The sequence below is a fragment of the Adiantum capillus-veneris genome, chromosome 17 (assembly GCF_014529385.1).
Source record: "Adiantum capillus-veneris isolate H3 chromosome 17, ASM1452938v2, whole genome shotgun sequence".
In the NCBI taxonomy this organism is placed as follows: Eukaryota; Viridiplantae; Streptophyta; class Polypodiopsida; order Polypodiales; family Pteridaceae; genus Adiantum; species Adiantum capillus-veneris.
In genome coordinates this window covers 25,100,737-25,119,302 of record NC_140947.1, presented here as the reverse complement: position 1 = coordinate 25,119,302, position 18,566 = coordinate 25,100,737, and the positions used below count along the sequence as shown (strand labels likewise).

General features: G+C 42.9%; 1 protein-coding gene across 1 annotated transcript; it reads left to right on the top strand.

The window, feature by feature from the left end:
- Positions 1-15,389: 15,389 nt before the first annotated feature.
- On the top strand, positions 15,390-18,192 carry LOC147436938 (uncharacterized). Its single transcript, XM_086486335.1, has 2 exons — positions 15,390-17,846; positions 17,914-18,192. Exon 1 carries the CDS (start codon positions 15,542-15,544, stop codon positions 17,672-17,674), a length of 2,133 nt encoding a protein of 710 aa, XP_086342461.1. The 5' UTR covers positions 15,390-15,541; the 3' UTR covers positions 17,675-17,846; positions 17,914-18,192.
- Positions 18,193-18,566: the final 374 nt, after the last annotated feature.

Below are 18,566 nucleotides of genomic sequence, written 5' to 3'. Positions count from 1 at the left end.
TCATCCTTAAGACAGCTTGTCTCAAGACACCTCCGACTCCTTGGTATAAATTGATGATAATGATGGCTTTCCAGTCACACGGATAAGTCGGTTACCCCCATGAACGATGAGTTTCTACTCCGTGTCAAGTCTTGATGTTTCTACATAAGTTAGGATATCGTTTTTATCCTAGGGGAGCCGCCCGGTTGTATGGACAACTGGTTTGGTGTATGGGCACCCGGAACCTTGGGTGGGGGTTTATCCACTCCGGATTGTGAATAAGGAATGGGTGCCGTTTTTTCACCCTTAGGTGGTCTTGAGACAAGAAGAGTACTGGTCATGGTTATTATGGATAATGTTTCGATTGACAGTACCCTGTCTTAAGTTTATAGATGTCTGTTTGCAAAAAGAATGTTTTCAATACTGTTTTCAAGGGCTGTTTTAATGAAATCTGGTTATGAAGGATAAAAGAAATCATTATTTTAATTGTGATAAGAACGTGGTAGTAATTAAATAACAAATGAATCATGTGTGAGTGCGGGGTGGTAAGTGGGGATTGACTAAGGTTGTCAATCAAGGACGGGTGGACCTGATTAGTCAGGTAACTATCCATCCCCGCGCACTAAAAACGTTTGGAAAACTTCTTCACTTGGAAGAGGAGTCTACCAGCGGCTGTGCCCTCACATATGTTAGGGGGAAAAAAGCGTTGGTTGAGGGTACCTTAGCCAAATTTGTGGAAGTTATAGGGCCGAAATAGTTTTTTTGGACTTTTAATACGTTGTCTGTTTCTGTTGTGAGATAGGACTAGGTCTTCTTCTAAGGCTATAGACCCAAGCCATTGTCAATGGTAAAGGTCTATTCCTTGGATTTTTCTTGTTTAGAGACTCTGATTTTTATCAGACCTAGAGACCTATCAAGGATCCCATCCCGATCTTGGTATTGGCAGGTTGGGGACTTCACATAAGCACAGAATGAAGAATGAAAGGTGCTTTACGACTTTATTTACATGCAATGCTTAGGGATTGATTTCTCACCCATGAGCTTACGATCTGGGATTCGACTACAAGCAATTGCCATGGAACCGGCAGGTGTGGTTGTACTGTATTTGTGTGTGTAAGGAAGTCATGTGTCTACTATTACGGCCGTTCAAACTAAGTGAGAACAACTGCAACACAAAGCAAATGAGAGATTAGAATTGTGTGGCTTCAAACTGCCTTGTAGCATGTGCCAGGCCATGGCCACTCACAAACTCACAAGAGGTGGTGGCAATCTTGCTTGCCCAGCTACATGTGAAGAAGGTTTTTTAGAGAGGATGGAGAACGCTCCCAAACCCTTCCCTGCTCTGATGTCGCCCTTTACTTTATGGAGGGTAGAGACTCTTCACCTTTGGCTTTCATGGGTGGCCTTGCCCAATCTCGTGTTGGTGTTGCACCTTATACTTCTCCCATCATGGAGGAGGCCCTCTCCTCCCTCTTCCAACATATGCAGACCACTCAGCTACACCAAAATCCTGATGGCTCTGCTCGACCCCGACCTGGCCCCATTGTTGTCCTTCAAAGTAACAGATAGAAAGACTCTGCGCCCGTCCTTCAGAGAAGGAGAGAGATGGCGATGGAGAAGAGAGAGAGACAGAGAGAGAGAGAGAGACTGCTCACTGCCACTTCCATGCATCGACATCGCCTTGTCCCCCAGGCTTCGACACTGCCTCCATCGTTGTTGCACGCCCACGTGTCTGCTCCGTTGCTCCATTACAGTCACCACGCCTCTCAAGTTTGAGCCCTGGGCACGTTCGCCTAGGAGGGAAAGAATGCGAATAGCAACAAAATTCAAATTCGTGAATATCTCTCTCTCTTTGTCTCTCTCTCTCTCTCTCTCTCTCTCTCTCTCTCTCTCTCTCACACACACTCTCAACAAAGCTCAAGCTAGGATATGTTGACACGTGTAAAGGACTCCCCCTTCCGCCATATTATGTTAGTAGATAGATAGATCTCTCTCTCTCTCTCTCTCTCTCTCTCTCTCTCTCTCTCCCCCCCCCCCCCACACACACACACACACACAACAAAGCTCAAGCTAGGATATGTTGACACATGTAAAGGACTCCCCCTTCCGCCATATTATGTTAGTAGATAGATATATAGATAGATAGATTTCTACATCGCTAGGGGCGTGGCTACCCTTAATCCTACTTTTCCACCTAAGCCCTAGGGTGCCACTACTACCCTCAATCTACCGATCGACCAAGGTTTTTCTCGTGTCAAACCCATCAAGATCACCTGATCAGGTTGCCCTCTATCATCGTGTCCACCTTTGCATTGGCTGCCCTTGAACCACTCCATATGCACATCCGAGCCTATGCCAACTATAGCATACCATAATGCACCTTTGTTCCTACCATATTACTATAGAATGGACGGAAGGGATCTGTTTCTATGAGAGAGAGAGAGAGAGAGAGAGAGAGAGAGAGAGATTTTATAGGTGAATCTCTCTAGCATGTGGACTTTGTAGAGCCATGAAAGAGCAAAAGAGAGCCTATCTTCCCAGCACTTAGAATGGACTAGAGAATAGTGTTGTGAGAAAGGGGCATCAAAAGGTCATTACCTGTTTCTTAATTGGGCTAGCTAGAGTGTAAATCACACCCACAAAACCAAGTGGATGTGTGTAGCGAATCTCACCCCCCTCTCCCACTACCCATAGCTTGACATGACTTGCAAACTAAGTAGTGAATATAGTGTAGCTTATGATCATCTTGTCATGCATAACTTTAGTTTTGGACCCATCCCTTTGAAAATTTTGCTCTTTTGAATCATCAGTCAACTATTCACACCATGCATTACTATATTGACTTGATGTAGCTTTATTAACTGCTCTTAGTAGCTTACCACTTCCTTGAATGGTTTCATTGCCTTGTGGTTTTGTAATAAAATATAATATCTAACTTTACCAAATGGTTTCTCATATTAAATTGATCATTTAATATGGGAAGGTAAAAGGGGAACAAGAGTTAGGATATAGATATGTGATTCTAGACCTATATTCTCAATAGGGGACCAAAAGGAGAGATGGTTGCATCTCAATAGGGGTCCAAAAGGAGATGGTCTACCAAAGAGCAATGTGCAATAAGTGCTTCTAGACTTATCTTAGCAGGGGACCAAGAGGAGAGATGGTTACATCTCAATAGGGGTCCAAAAGGAGATAGTCTATCAAAGAGCAAAGTGCATCTAATGGAGCTTAAAAGACCTTAGGGTTAGCTTCATTAAAGCCTCCAAAGGTTAGTGTTAAAAGTCCTTAAACCTAGGACCTTTAGGTACTTTAGACCTTAGGCAAGCTAGGCATGTGCTTGAGGTGTTTGTCATGCTTAATGACTAAGGTGCTTATCGTGCTTAATGACTAAGGTGCTTGAGGTGTTTGTCGTACTTAATGAGACTAAGGTGCTTGTCGTGCTTGATGACTAAGGTGCTTGAGGTGCTTGTCGTGCTTGATGACCAAGGTGCTTGAGGTGTTCAAGTCAAAGATGAGCCCTAAAGGTAGAGGCATGAGAGAGAACACTCACACACACACACACGCTCAAGGCTGCCAAGACTCAAGAAGCATTAAGGCCACATGTCAAGCCCCTAGCAATATTGCCCTTATAATATGCCTGAATCCTATTGGGTGACCTATAGGAAGGTTCAATGAGAATTTAGATTCAATTAGATAATTAAGATCTTTCTCTTAAAGGGGAAAAGGAGGACACTTATCCAAATGCTACAATTATATAATTAAGAACCTCTCTCAAAAGGAGAAAGGAGGGCACTTGTCCAAATGCTACACCCCTTGCTTCTTATGACTAGAGCCATTCATTGGCTAGCCCAAATCTTGAGCCATTAGGCTTGTAACAAGAACAAAGTAGCAAAATCAAATTCTCTCTCTCTCTCTCTCTCTCTCTCTCTCTCTCTCTCTCTCTCTCTCTCATATACTCCACAAGCCACACACACACCCACTGTGTGTGTTGTGCACACAAGTCACTGCCTTCTCCAAGCTTGAGCAGCGGAGAGCCTACACCAACACCCTTGGCTATGGAATGCACCAAGAGTTATGCTCAAAGTAATGCTTATTTGTAATGGAAATGGCATATGAACTTTGAGAATAGAAGAATTAAGAGGATTAGAGTCAGCATTTTTGTGAGACTACTTTGAGAACATAGAGGGTGAACTAAATTAGCGGTAGAAACGTAATCATAGTACTTAATTAACTTGGCATGAACAATACTTTTGCAAGAGAGAGGTTTTAGAGAACTTGACAACAGTTGAGGACCGGATTTATGTGGAGCCAGTCCCCCCTCCAATAGGATTTTGTATTATAGATTCTCCCATCAAGAGAGACTTGGTACAATACAATCTTTGTGTTCCTTGTAACCTAGGTGGTGCAATGAAGATGGAAAGCTTCATGCATCATGAGTATAACATAGACTTTGTAGAAAGCATTAACCATCCCCGACCTCAGTCCCAAGGCCTCAAACACCTTCAAAGGTGGAGAGAGCTAGCAGGGAATGAGGGTAGGAAAGAGGAAGAAGGAACATTCATAGGAGAAAGAAATAGTTCCTCACTTATCGTCACTCTTCTTGCTTAGCATACATAATAGCATAGTAATGAAGACGGAGAAGATAGGAAAGATTAAGCATTGGAGCATGGCTCTTGGTTGGATTTTCATTCCATAGCCAAGAGTGTTGGTGTAGGCTTTCAACTTCTGGAGAAGGAGATGGAGCTCTTGCACTCTGTACCTCACACAATGAGAGAGTGTGTGGGGGGGGGGGGGAGAGTATACCCTGAAAGCAAGCCCCTAGCTTTCTTGGTCGACCCCCTCTTCTAGCTCATGATGGAAGCTCATTGGACCCCTTCAAGCCTGGTGGCCAATCACATGCAGAATGCATATCAAGCAAGCATGCTAGCCTTGAAACAAGTGTCCCCCTCTCCCCTTTGAGAGAGAGGACTTGATAAATGCAAACACAATTAATTAAATTAGCTAAATTATCATTGGACCCCTTGGGAGGCCACCCAATAGGATTTAGGCACACCATGAGGACAACATGAAGAGGAACTTGACAAGTGTTCTAGCTGCTTTCTTTATACCAAACTTGCCTTGTGTGAGGGTGTGTGTGTTCTCTCTCTAGCTCCTACAATGAGGGCTTGCCCCCCCTTGTGTAGGGATGTGCTTTGACTTTTTGAAGACCTTAACCCCTCAAGCACCTTAGTCAGCAAGCACAACAAGCATCTCAAGCTTGGGCCGAGTTTCCACCTCAAGCACAGCCCTAGCTTGCCTAAGGTCTAAGGACTTTTAACACTAACCTTTGGACGTCTTTAATGCAGCTAATCCTAAGGTATTTAAGTTCCATGAGCTAGCCTTGCTCTTTGACAGACTATCTCTTATTTGGATCCCTTTACTATTGGCCCCGTGTTGAGATAGATTCGTAAGCACATGTCTATATTCTAACCCTTGTTCCCGTTTATTTTCCCACTTAAATGATCAGTTTAATATGAGAAAATCATTTGGGTTGGTTAGATATTAGATTTTATGACCTCTCTCACTATCTCTTATTTGGATCCCTTTATTATTGGCCCCGTGTTGAGATAGATTCGTAAGCACATGTCTATATTCTAACCCTTGTTCCCGTTTATTTTCCCACTTAAATGATCAGTTTAATATGAGAAAATCATTTGGGTTGGTTAGATATTAGATTTTATGACCTCTCTCTTGAAATTTTAGTCGTCCTAGACTATGAGGTAGATGAGATAAAACCTTAGTCATTAGTCAATGTGTCTTAGCGGGTAGAGGATCCCTTTTTACCCTACGACATCATTCCAAGATGGATGACTAATCCATTTGGTGCTTGGGGAGACGTAGTTGCCGCAAGCATGTCTGCTCTTTAGTCCATTTCATTCTCCCAAGTAGAGTGACAAATTCTACTTGGTGTTTGAGAGATGTCGTCATCTTAAACATGATTCTAAGCATGCATACTACTTAAATTTGTGCATAATAAAAAGAGAATCGGTCTTATAAGACAAAAACATTGATCATTTAAGAGAAACATGTACATTTTCTTACTCTAATGTAGCATTGTAAGCATTGACAAGGTTCATACTATCCTTAAGCTTTATTCCTTGCATCCATCTAGCATCTTCAAAAGGATAATTTTTGAACTTAAAAGAAACCATATGATAATCTTACCATGTCATAGTACCTTGTCTTCATGCTAAAGGATAGCTTCGGATTGTAGCACCTCTTCTTGGTGTTCGATTTTTGGAGGGTCTTCAATAAGTGGTTCACTTGGGGGCTCTCCTTTGTAGGGCTTAAGTAGGCTCACATGAAAATCGTTGTGTATGAGCCAATGGTTGAGCAGCCTGAGTTGATAATCCATCTCATTGGCTTCAAGATTTGAAAAGGACCATAGTATTTTTTGCTAGTTTAGCTAATACTTTTGATGGCCCGTAGGATTTTTGCCCATCGTTTGCCTCAATCAAGCCTTGGGAAACTTAAGTAAGACCTAATCATTTTCTTTGAACGTTAAGGCCCTTTTGTGCTTGTCATCAATAAATTTTTGCCTTTGTTGAGAGATGGATATAGCCTCCTTAATCTTTTGAAAAGATTCTTGTAGGTCACGGCTATACTCATCGACATCGAAGATCTTTCCATGTACTCTAAGTAGTAAGGGACTTTTAGGTCTTCCCTCAATTATTTCAAAATGTGCTTTTCCCATAGAAGTATGCACAGTATTATTGTAGGCATACTCTACAAGAGGTAAGTACTATTCCCATTGTGAGTGTTAATCTACTTCTGTAACATAAGTCTTTAGTTAATCGAGAATCATAATATTGGCTATCTCACTTTGGCCATCCGTTTGTGGGTGATAGTCCGAAGAGAAATTCAATCTTGTTCCTAGATTTTCAAAGAGACCTTTCCAAAAATTACTGGTCATTCTAGGATCTCTATCTGACACGATGGATGTTGGTAATCCATGGTGATATGGAGAGAGTTGCCATTTGGTGTGCCTTAGTAGTCTTTTTGACAGGAATAAAGTGTGCTTGCTTGCTAAACCTACTGTCAACCATTGTCCATATTCCCGTATTTCCATGGATAGACTTGGGTAATCCAAAGATAAAATCCATGGTTATACTCTCCCATGGCGAATTTGGGATAGGCAATGGCTAGAGTAATCCAGGTTGCTTCCCTCTATCATACTTGGTCTTTTGGCATACTACACATTTTGAAACATACTCTTGTATGTCCACTTTCATGGTAAGCCAATAGAAGTATGTTTCTACTCCTCGGAGAGTAGGTTGAATGCCTTTATATCCCGCATAGGGAGGAGCATGGGATTCATACATGACTTTCTCACGAAGGGAGTGGGTAACACATAGCCTATTTCCATGGAGAAGATAACCATCATGCAAGGTAAATGGTTCTTCTTTCTTCCCCAGTACAAGGGCTGACATTATATCTCTAAAGTCGGTGTCAGTATTATACTCACCTATCATAGAAGATAGATCATTGTGAGTTGCTATAGACACCACATTAACTTTTGGTCGACGTGAAAGTGCATCGGCCACTTGATTTTGCTTACCAACAATGTGAGCAATATGAAAATAAAATTGCGGAAGAAAATTTTCTCACCTCATTTGTTTGTCGGAAAGCTTGGTTTGCATCATGAAGTACTTGAGACTTTGCTGGTCTATTCGCAAAATAAATGAAGTCCCCAGTAGATAGTGCTTCCATGTATCTAGGGCATGTAGAACAGCTAAAAGCTCTTTTTCGTATATGCCCAAGACTCGTTCATCAGCATTGAGCCTTCGGTTCTCATATGCTATGGCATGCCCTTCTTGAAGCAAGACCGCTCTAAGGCAATCACCACAAGCATCACATTGGACCTCAAATGGCTTTGAGAGATTCAGAAGCATAAGGACTGGTTGGGAGGTAAGCTTCTCTTTGAGCTTGTCAAAAGGATTTTCTCCTCAGCAGTCCATTACTTAACGTTCTTCTTTGTTTAGTCATGTAACGGTTCTGCTATTTGAGAGAATTTTTCTATGAAGCCTCTATAGTATGCAAACATACCAATAAAGATTCTTAGCTCATGTAGATTCCTTAGATTAGGCCATGCCTTTATTACCTCTAGCTTTGATGGATCCATACAAGTACCATCTTTAGAGATAATATGACCTAAGTATTGAATCTCTTGAAGGAAAAATTCGCTTTTCTTTTGATTGGTAAAAAAGCTTGTTCTTCCTCAATGCTTGAAAAATCACCTCCTGGAGATGGTGCTTGTGTTCCTCCACGGACTTGGAGTATGTGATGATATCATCAAAGAACACTCTAGAGAATTTGCGGTAGGGTGTAAAGATTTTCTCCATTGAACGTGGTTGGTGCATTAGTTAAGCCAAAAGGCATAACTAGATATTCATAAAGACCAAACATTGTACGGAACGCGGTCTTTAGGATATCTTCATTCACTATCCTTGTTTGATGATAGCCACTTTTAAGGTCAATCCTACTGAAGTAGGTAGAGCCTTGTAGCTTATCAAACAGATCTTCTACCCGCGGTATGGAAAATTTGTTTTTAAGAGTGATATGGTTTAGTGCTCGATAGTCCACACATATGTGGTATATACCATCTTTCTTTTGCACTAAAAGGACAGGAGAACAAAAGGGAGAGGAGCTAGGCCTCACCATCCCTTTCTCTACCAATTCTTGTACTTGCCTCATGATCTCCTATTGTTGAGCTTGGGAAACTCAATAAGGAGGCTTGTTAGGCGGTGAGCTTCCTGGTAGGAGCTCAATTCGATGGTTATCATCCCCTCGTTTTGGAGGTAAGTCCATGGGGATATCATCAGTGAACACATCTTGGAATCCTTTTAGAAAATTAGACAAGTCTAACTCTTCTTGATTCCTACCGTTTGTATTTGATGAAACATTAGGATCTTTTAGGGACTCTTTGACAAAAATCATGTATGCAAAAACTAAGCTTTTCATTGATTTGTCAAAAGAAGGAGAATTTACAAGTGGTATAGTACGACCAGACTTACTAGCATCTATATACATGCTCTTTTCCCTGTAGGTGAAGTAGATTCCCCTTTCAGGAAACTTCATGTCGGTAGCCATGCAATTGAACCATGGTACCCCTAGGATAACATCCTCATGTTGGAGAGGAGAGATCAGGAAGGCTAGCCCACCATTGATGAGCAAATTTTTGGAAGTGCATAGCTACACGACGTAGCTTGGAGGATTCCGTGAAGCCCTCGTCCCCAAAGGTCGCATCAAATTGCTGGATGAAGGACAATACTTGGTCGGTAGCACCAAAGGTGCCATCATAGGTGAGAAAAGGGATACTCTTTCCTCCCTCTTTGAACTTTGTAAGCTTTTCGGACCTTCGCCATGCAGGGTAAGATTTGCGATGTCCTCTCCTGAGTCCTCTTGTATTCTCTAGGAGAATAGCTATGCTTTCGTCGAAAGAGGAGAAAGGTGAAGAAGAAGGAGAAGAGGGTGACCTCTTTCTTGCCCTTTTCTTCCTTTTTTTCCTCTCTTCCCTTTTAGAGTGACGAGGAGAAGGACTGTGGGTAACCGTTTCCTCTTGGGAGGAGTTGGTGATCGTCTAGACCGCCCTCTTCATGGATCCACATCTTCGAGGAACTTAGGGATTCACTTCTTTCTCGTTCTTTGGATTCCTCCTCTCTTATGGGAGAGAGTATTCTTTTGGGGGTCTCATCAAGAGGCCTCCTAATCTCTCTCTCCTCTTGGAGAGGAAGGGAAATCCCATAAGCACGAAGTTATTGAGTAACTTTGGCTTGCAAAGCAAGGTTGCTCATAGCTTGCTACAACCTACTAACAAGATAATTGACAAACATGGGGGCATCATCATTAGCACCTTCATGTGCAAAATCAAAGTTATCAATATTCATTCTACTCTCTTGGTTATTGTCAGCTAACTTATGTATAAATTACTTTGTGCTTTGGTACCCTCAAAAACCTTAGTCGCTACTCTTCTTTACCTTTGAAAACTAGTTCTCAAGCAGCCACACTCGTGGTTTAGACTCTGTTGATTGCAAACTATTGGAGAGGTTCTAACATTGCTTGGTTGATTATGGTTCTTGTTGAGCTTGCTCGTAGCTCAATAGTGGTTAAGCCAAAGGCAAGCCCCGAGAGGCTCCATTATTAAGACTCTAGTTCCCAACGGTGTACCTCGAACTAAGTCCTTCTCAACCAAGATAATAGATCCCTGTCCCACTTACCCTATTGCAATAAACAGGCCCAACCTTTCATGGACAACTTAAGGACCTCTCTTCTTAAGCAAGAAAAGAGAAGCCACTAGCTCTGATACCAATGTAATGGAAATGGCCTATGAACTTTGAGAATATCGGAATTAAGAGAATTAGAGCGAGCATTTTTGTGAGACTATTTTGAGAACATAAAGGGTGAACTTAATTAGCGGTAGCTACATAACCTTAGTACTTAATTAACTTGGCATAAAAAATACTTTTGCAAGAGAGAGAGTTTAGAGAACTTGACAACAGTTGACGACTGGATTTATGTGGAGCCGGTCCCCCCTCCAATAGGATTTTGTATTATAGATTCTCCCATCAAGAGAGACTTGGTACAATACAATCTTTGTGTTCCTTGTGACCTAGGTGATGCAATGAAGATGGAATGCTTCATTTATTACGAGCATAACATTGACTTTGTAGAAAGCATTAACCATCCCCGGCCTCAGTCCCAAGGCCTCAAACACCTTCAAAGGTGGAGAGAGCTAGCAAGGAATGAGGGTAGGGAAGAGGAAGAAGGAACATTCATAGGAGAAAGAAATAGTTCCTCACTTATCATCACTCTTCTTGCTTAGCATACATAATAGCATAGTAATGAATATGGAGAAGATGGAAAGCTTAAGCATTGGAGCATGGCTCTTGGTTGGATTTTCATTCCCTAGCAAAGAGTGTTGGTGTATGCTCTCAACTTCTCTACAAGCTTGGAGAAGGAGATGGAGCTCTTGCACTTTGCACTTCACACAATGAGAGTGTGTGTGTATGTGTGTGTGGGAGAGTGTACCCTGCAAGCAATCCCCTAGCTTCCTTGGTCGACCCCATCTTCTAACTCATGATGGAAACTCATTGGACCTCTTCAAGCCAGGCAAATCACATGCAAAATGCCTATCAAGCAAGCATGCTAGCCTTGGGACAAGTGTCACCCTTTCCCCTTTGAGAGAGAGGACTTGATAAATGCAAACACAATTAATTAAATTAGCAAAATTATCATTGGACCCCTTGGGAGGCCAACCAATATGCTTTAAGCACACCATGAGGGCAACATGAAGAGGAACTTGACAAGTCTCCTAGTTGCTTTCTTTATACCAAGCTTGCCTTGTGTGAGGGCGTGTGTGTTCTCTCTCTAGCTCCTACAATGAGGACTCACCCCCCCTTGTGTAGGGATGTGCTTTGACTTTTTGAACACCTTAACCACTCAAGCACCTTAGTCATGGAGCACCTTAGTCAGCAAGCATGACAATCACCTCAAGCACCTTAGTCAGGAAGCATGACAAGCAACTGAAGCATGGGTTGGGTTCCCACCTCAAGCACAACCCTAGCTTGCCTAAGGTCAAAGGACTTTTAATACTAACCTTTGGAGGATTTTAATGAAGCTAACCCTAAGGTCTTTCAGCTCCATTAGCTAGCCTTGCTCTTTGACATACCTTCTCTCATTTGGACCCCTTTACTATTGGCCCCGTGTTGAGATAGACCACTAAGCACATGTCTATATTCTAACCCTTGTTCCTGTTTATCTTCCCACATTAAATGATCAGTTTAATATGAGAAAATCATTTGGGTTGGTTAGATATTAGATTTTATGACATTATCAATCTCTCCATCTTCACTATACTAAGCTATGCTCTAAGAGTGATTATATGTGAGGAGACTACTTTTTTCTCGTAGAGATACATCTTCTTATCTTCATCCTCCTCACTCCCTGCTAGCTCTCTCCACCTTTGATGGTGTTTGAGGTCTTGGGATTGAGGCCGGGGACAAGTTCTCGTTTATTGCAAGTAGATTAATTGTTGTCTTAAGCATAAGTTTGGTGCATGAAGTTTTCCATCTTCATGGCACCAAAGAGGTGTTAAGGAACACAAGGATTCTATTGTACCAAGTCTCTCTTCATGGGAGAACCTATAATACAAAAGCCTATTGGAGGGGGACCGGCTCCAAGTAAATCCGATCCTCAAATGTTGTCAATTTCTCTATTTCTCTCGCTTTTGTAAGTTAAATCTCATACCATGTTAATTAGGAATGTGTAAATTGTTGCTATCTCCAACCTAGCACTCTCTCTAGCTTCATTAGGAATTTTCTTAATGAAATGCTCACTATGGCTAATTGATTTTCGCTACACCCAAATTTATTAGTTAATTTTGTTATAGGTCCCCTCCTTGCATGCACCATGACTTTGTAAAGAGAGTTGTCCACACATGCAGGCTCCAAAGCTATGAGGGTCCTATTGAAACTGATCAACCATTACCAATTCCTAGCACACAAAGGCTTCCAGGGTTGGATCCCGCACCATCATGGCTACCATCTATTGGTGGGTCATGCACGACTCCTCAGTGTGCTAGTATTGGCATTTCAACACCTCGAGCCACATTTCATGATGGGCACATAGGAGATGTGGCATGTTTGGACCAAGGGAGGGAGCTACACAAAGGGTGTGGCGGGGAAAGTTGTAGTTCAAAAAGACAAAACCATCGTAGCAGGTGAAACACGTGTGGGCTGAGGGGAGCTCCTCTTGCTACAAAATGGCTATGGCAAGAAGCTGCAGCTAAAACATTCAAAGCTTCACATATTGAAGCAAAGGTTCGATGGAGCCAGATGTAGCCATGGAGTTTGAGGGTACCGCTCTTATCTAATAGGGTTTATCATGACGGTAGGATTGTTGTGGCTATAGAATGACGCCACACTTGAAGCATCTCTTGCTAGCTCAAGCCCAACCACATCCTATCTCTTCAATGCACCTGCCAGCTCAATACACCAAGAGCGAGGGTGTTGGAGCGGGCCACAGAGTGCAGCTGATTGCGAGCAACCCGAGCATGGAGGCTGGAGCTGAAGAGCCTAGAGGGAACAGTTGGGAATTTGGGATTCTACTCTCTCTCTCTCTCTCTCTCTCTCTCTCTCTCTCTCTCTCTCTCTCTCTCTCTCTCTATCTTGTTTCCTTCGGCTACTAGTGTACGCTGGCTGAATGGCTGCCGAAGGTTCAAGGCAAGAGAGAGTGCTACCCTAAACGACCTTGCATCGATGCTCCCGTTGCCTCTTGAAGCAACACCTCCATCTTCTTCTCTCCACTTGCTCCTACACAAGTAGGCCTGCCCCATTCCTACCTGCAACATCAAACCACCAATTGCCACGATACTCACCTGCCCTCTCTAGCACGTCGTTAGTGACCTTTAAAAACGCCTTTGTTGCCTTTTCCTTTGATGCAAAGTCATTGTGTCGCCTCACCTACCTGTCCATTGCTCCCTTGCTCGCGCTCCGCCAGATCTGTGCCACTCTATTGTTGTCCACCACTGCTGTACTCTTCACCGTTGGGGGGCTCCGGCTCAACATCTCCATGTCGTCCCAAGTTCTAACCTTATGTGTAGGAGGTGCGAAGGAGCATACAACCAAAATGGAATGACTAGTGGAGAAGAGAAAAGAGACTGGAGAGCAAGATATCGATAGTGCATGCATTGCAAGGTTTTGAAATTTGGAGCGTCAATCATGTTTTGTTTGGAATTTAGCTTTCATGTCACAAATGAGGACACGTGGAAAGGTTTAACCTTCTACCATTATAAACTAGTTATAGATAAAGTTGTTTTGTGTGTTTTGATGCATTCTGGTATGTTAGGTGAAAATCGTAGTAATATCAATATAGTTGAATTCACTCCCTTTCTTAGGGACCAAGGTAGTCTTGTATGCAGTTTGTAAATAAGAGTTTGGCATGGATAATGCACCATTGTTGTTGCAGTCTTTAGCAGGAAGAAATTAGTATTTGAACATCTTTCTCACTTGCAAGGCTTTGTCATGCCCAAAGAAACTCTTTTTGTAGCAAACCAAGTATTCTCGCTCAGGGTGTCACAATCGTTCGTGAGCGCTAACGCGTTAGGTCGCCTGCACCCGTGACCCATTTCATAGTAGTCGAATGCTCAACCAACCAAGCTAGCTCCTTTGGACATGCCCAAAGAAACTCTTATTAGCTCATGTATATCGTCTAAAGATTATATTGTCACGTTAAATTGCTCATTGGGGCTATCATTCATTGTTTACTACTAATGTGTAAAAAGGGTTAATACATACTGAATTCGATTGGGTTTAGTCTTTGTATTACCATTTTTCTTTTTTTTGTGTGGTGGTGGCTTGGGGGGGGGGGGGAGAGGACATGTAGTTCAAGAGTTATCATATGCAAGAAAGTTCCCTGGACTAGTGCTAGAAACTTGCAGACGGATGGCTTCTGTCAAGCAAGAGAAAGCAGCTTGTCGAGAAGAGGAAGATAGGTCCTTGACGAAAATATAGCACAACAACGAAAATTTTGTAGCATGGATTAAGGGTACATTTAAGATCAATGGTCTCAAATCTATCAGGGAGCTTTGCTCCATTGAATTGGATTTTTTGTATGCGTTGGATGCCGTTGTGCAAAGAATATGCAACAGTTTGCATGTATTATTTTGAGTCAATTCAAATCTAGCTCAAATGAGCACTTGAAAAACAAAAAAAGTGTTATCATATGCAAGAAAGTTCTTTGGCGGACAATAAAGGTCCAGGAGATGATGAACTGCAAAAAACTTCTTAAGCTTTTGCTCTAGTGACTTACACTAGTTTGAAATGTGTAGCATGCATGCTCTTGCCCTTAAATGGGTTGTTAGTTGTTGCCCTTATTTGCTAGGTCTATACTATATATAAAGCAAGGAGGGATCCTCCCTCTGGATAGCTTTTCCTTGTTCCGATGGGTGAACCCTGCAATCGTCGACGACACCCCCCCCCCCCCCCCCCCCCCGCTCCCACACACATGCACAACACACACACACACACACACACACACACACACACACAAAGTAGGTGTCGTCACCAAAGGCGGCACCTACATAGTAGTGTGTTATATGTTCCAACTTCTTGGCTCTCTGTTGGTTGCACTCTTGCAAATTCTTTTATGATGTGTTTGCTGGTGGAATTCCCTAAGTATTTAGTTGTAAGGGCCACTTCTTGTAGTTAGTGTTGCTAAGTTTTGGTTTCTTGTAGAAACAACCCTAGAGACCTCATAGATGAATCCTAAGAGTCCTGAACTCAAGACATGTTGTTTTGTGTGTGCGTGCGGCGCGCATGGGCGGACATGCGTGCGCGTGTGCGTGTGCGTGTGCGTGCGCGTGGGTGAGAGAGAGAGAGAGAGAGAGCAAGCGCCAAAAAGAAATGTTGTATGGTCAATAACCTTAGAAATGAAGCATTTAATTTACCCTTGTCATGATTTCTGTTTGGAGAGACAGAGAGAGTTTAGGTCAAGCTCACAAAATTGCAGGCAAGTCTAGCTCACCATGCTGCAGAAGCTCACAGGCAGCGGGGTAAGACGCCGTAATGGGTTGCTTGCGATCTCGAACTTACGTGCTTGTAACTCTGCTCAGCATCTAGCCCATGCAAGTGTAAGTCAGGATCCTCCATTTATCGCGCAAACTTTCCGACTTGCCCTCTTCCACTCACCTAGAAGCACGGATTGTGCCACATTCCTCAGCAGCTATGGCAACCGACCTTTTAGCAGTGCTGTCGCAGAACAACCCTCGGACCAGACCTCGTCTCCTGATAACGCAGTCGCAGAACAACCCTCGGACCAGATATCTTCTCCTGATAACCTTACTAGTGAGGCTCTGCAAGGTTACGTCACGATCATCCAGGTATGTGAATTCCTTGAGACGCAACCATGGGGAGATGAAACTGCAAAACAACTTCAAGATCTGAATGTGTCTTTCACATCTGATATGGTGGTCAGGGTTGTAAGGGCTGTCCCTTCCCCTGCCTCTTCCTTGAGCTTTTTCAAGTGGCTTAGCTCTAATGGTTTCAAGCAAGATGTATCGACCTATGGGGCAATGCTTAATGTGCTTGGGGAAGCTGGATCCATTAATGAAATTAAGCTTCTATTTGGGGACATGCGTGAGGCTGGCTTGCAGCTAGACTGTGGCCTATATGACAGGTTAATCCATTGGCTCGGCCGTCACGGTGACTTCACTACAGCGTTATCCCTATCAGAGAAAATGAAGGAAGAGGGGTTGTCATGGTCAGGTTCAACCTACACTAGTGTCTTGGATTTGCATCTGAAGCAAGGAAAGTATCAGGATGCAGTCAATGCGTATTTGCAAATGGTGGAAGATTCTGTGGCTCCCATCCCAGAAACTTTGACACTTCTTGTCCGCAGCCTTTTGGAAGCTGGGAAGCTTGAGTCTGCACAAAAAATTTATTCGTCACTTCCAAGCCTGAAGATGAAACCTACTTCATCAATATTTGCATTCTTGATGTCAGCGCATGCGAAGACTGACAATTTGACAATGCTGAAGAGTTTGGGCAAGGAAATGCGAGATATTTGTGGCAGACCTGGAGACGTGTTTAGAATTGCACTCAGCTCATTACAGAAAGAGGGGAAGCACGATGAAGCAGATTCGTTTGCTAGGGAGGTGTGGCCTGAGCTTACAGTGGAAGAGAGAAAAGGCCAAGCTCAGTTGTTGGGAGACAAAGATAAAGTGCAGGATGACTTCGACCATTTGCAATGTAATGGTAGGAAGGTTTGCATGCCTGTGGCTGAGCTGATAAAGTTACTCGAGAATGAAGGACTTTCAGTGTTTCAGCAATTGAAGATGGACTGGACGGCAGATGCAGTTTATAAGATTTTAAGGCAGCTGACAAGCTCTGATTTAGCTTGGGAATTCTTCAAGTGGGTTAGGTCTTCTCCAGATTACATGCACGATTTAAGGAATGAAGTTTTGTTGCTGCACATACTGGTCAAGAGTTCTAGTTTTCCTGTGTTTAAGGAGTTTCTCTCTGAGCTACAATCAAAGAGAAGTCTATCTTTAGAAATCTTCAACTCTCTCGTTAAAGAATGTGCCATAGTTACGAATGCCAGAGCTGCAATGTGGGTCTATAGCCGCATCTCGGAGTCTAGGTTGCAACCAGATGAAGAAACCTTTTCCCTTTTAGTTCAGGCATTTGCAAGGAGTGGAAATCCTGATAAGGCTTCTGATTTGTGTTTTGTAATGCAAGATGTGGGGTTAAATCCAGATGTTGAAACGTACACAGCAGTGATACATTCTCTGGGATTGGCTGGAAGATCTGATGACGCATGGTCTGTCTACCAAAGGATGCTTGCAGTGGGCCTTAAACCAAACACAAGCACTTATACGGCACTTTTGAATGTAATGAATGTGGTTGGAGATACTGCTCTTGGCATCAAGATATTTAATGAAATGAATGCCAATGGGGTCTCTCCCATGGAAGCAACTTTAGGAATAATGAGCAGGATTTGGGAAGCATCAGGCAATTCTGCGGAGTCGCAGAATCTTGAAACCCAACGTAAGTTCTTGTCTGCTAGGAGAAGAGAGGAATCATTACTGCATATCTATGAAGTCTTGTTGGAAGGCCTTGTAGAGCAAGATAGGTCTCCTTCTCTCTTATGTTCCAGTTGACATTTTTAATATCAAGTTGGGCTTTGTAATGGCCATGATTTTGGTCTGTTGAGGGTGATGTGACTGAGCTTCTCCCTGCTCTCTGGTAGACAAGCTGACAGAGCAGAAGTTGTGCAAGGACACCCTGTGCGTCAGATCAAGGGCTGGGAATAACATTATCTCTTGAAAAGCTGTAAGGAATTGAATGGTTTTGGATGTGGTATTCCCATCAAGTATTACACTTATGCTTTTGTCCCCAGTAATACTGGGTTTGTGCTCTTACAGGAAACTGATACTAAAGCAGCTCTAGAATTTTAGTCCAACAAAAGGCTTGGATACCAAGGGCTTCGTTGGCAAAGGGAGGGAAAGCTTGAGACCCTAGGGTTACTAGCCCAGGGCCCTTTCTTGTTTCAATGTGGGATAAGGAAATCAATTTGTTGGCACTGCCTTTTGGCAGAAAAGCAGGGTGTATGTCGAGGGAGTTTTAACCCGTGTACAATGGAATACCCTTCAAATTTTTAAAGGTACATTTTGTTTTCTCCCTCTTTCATATCTCTCTTTCTCTCTCCTCCCTGGCGGAGAAAGGCTTTGGCTTTGGTTATGTCCTTTTACTTCTCATCTTTTTGGCTTTTCTACATTGTGGTTAAATGGGCCTGTCAAAATGTGTGGGTGGCGGGGATGGGGATTGTTTTGTTTCATGTATGCCCAATAATGAGATCTTCCACTCAAGGCAGTGTGAGGCTGTTTCACATAGTCTACAATATTCCAAGCAACAAAGAACAGGCTGATATTACTGAACATCTTCTCCAATGTGATCCTGGTCACAATTCCGTCGTGTCATTGATTTTTAGCACTTCACTATACATCAGATTCATCGTGTACCGAAATCTCACAGCAGAATTTTAGCGCATGC

Bases quoted from the DNA above. Each gene is read 5' to 3' on its own strand.
- LOC147436938 (XM_086486335.1), top strand. From the start codon at position 15,542: ATGCTGCAGAAGCTCACAGGCAGCGGGGTAAGACGCCGTAATGGGTTG.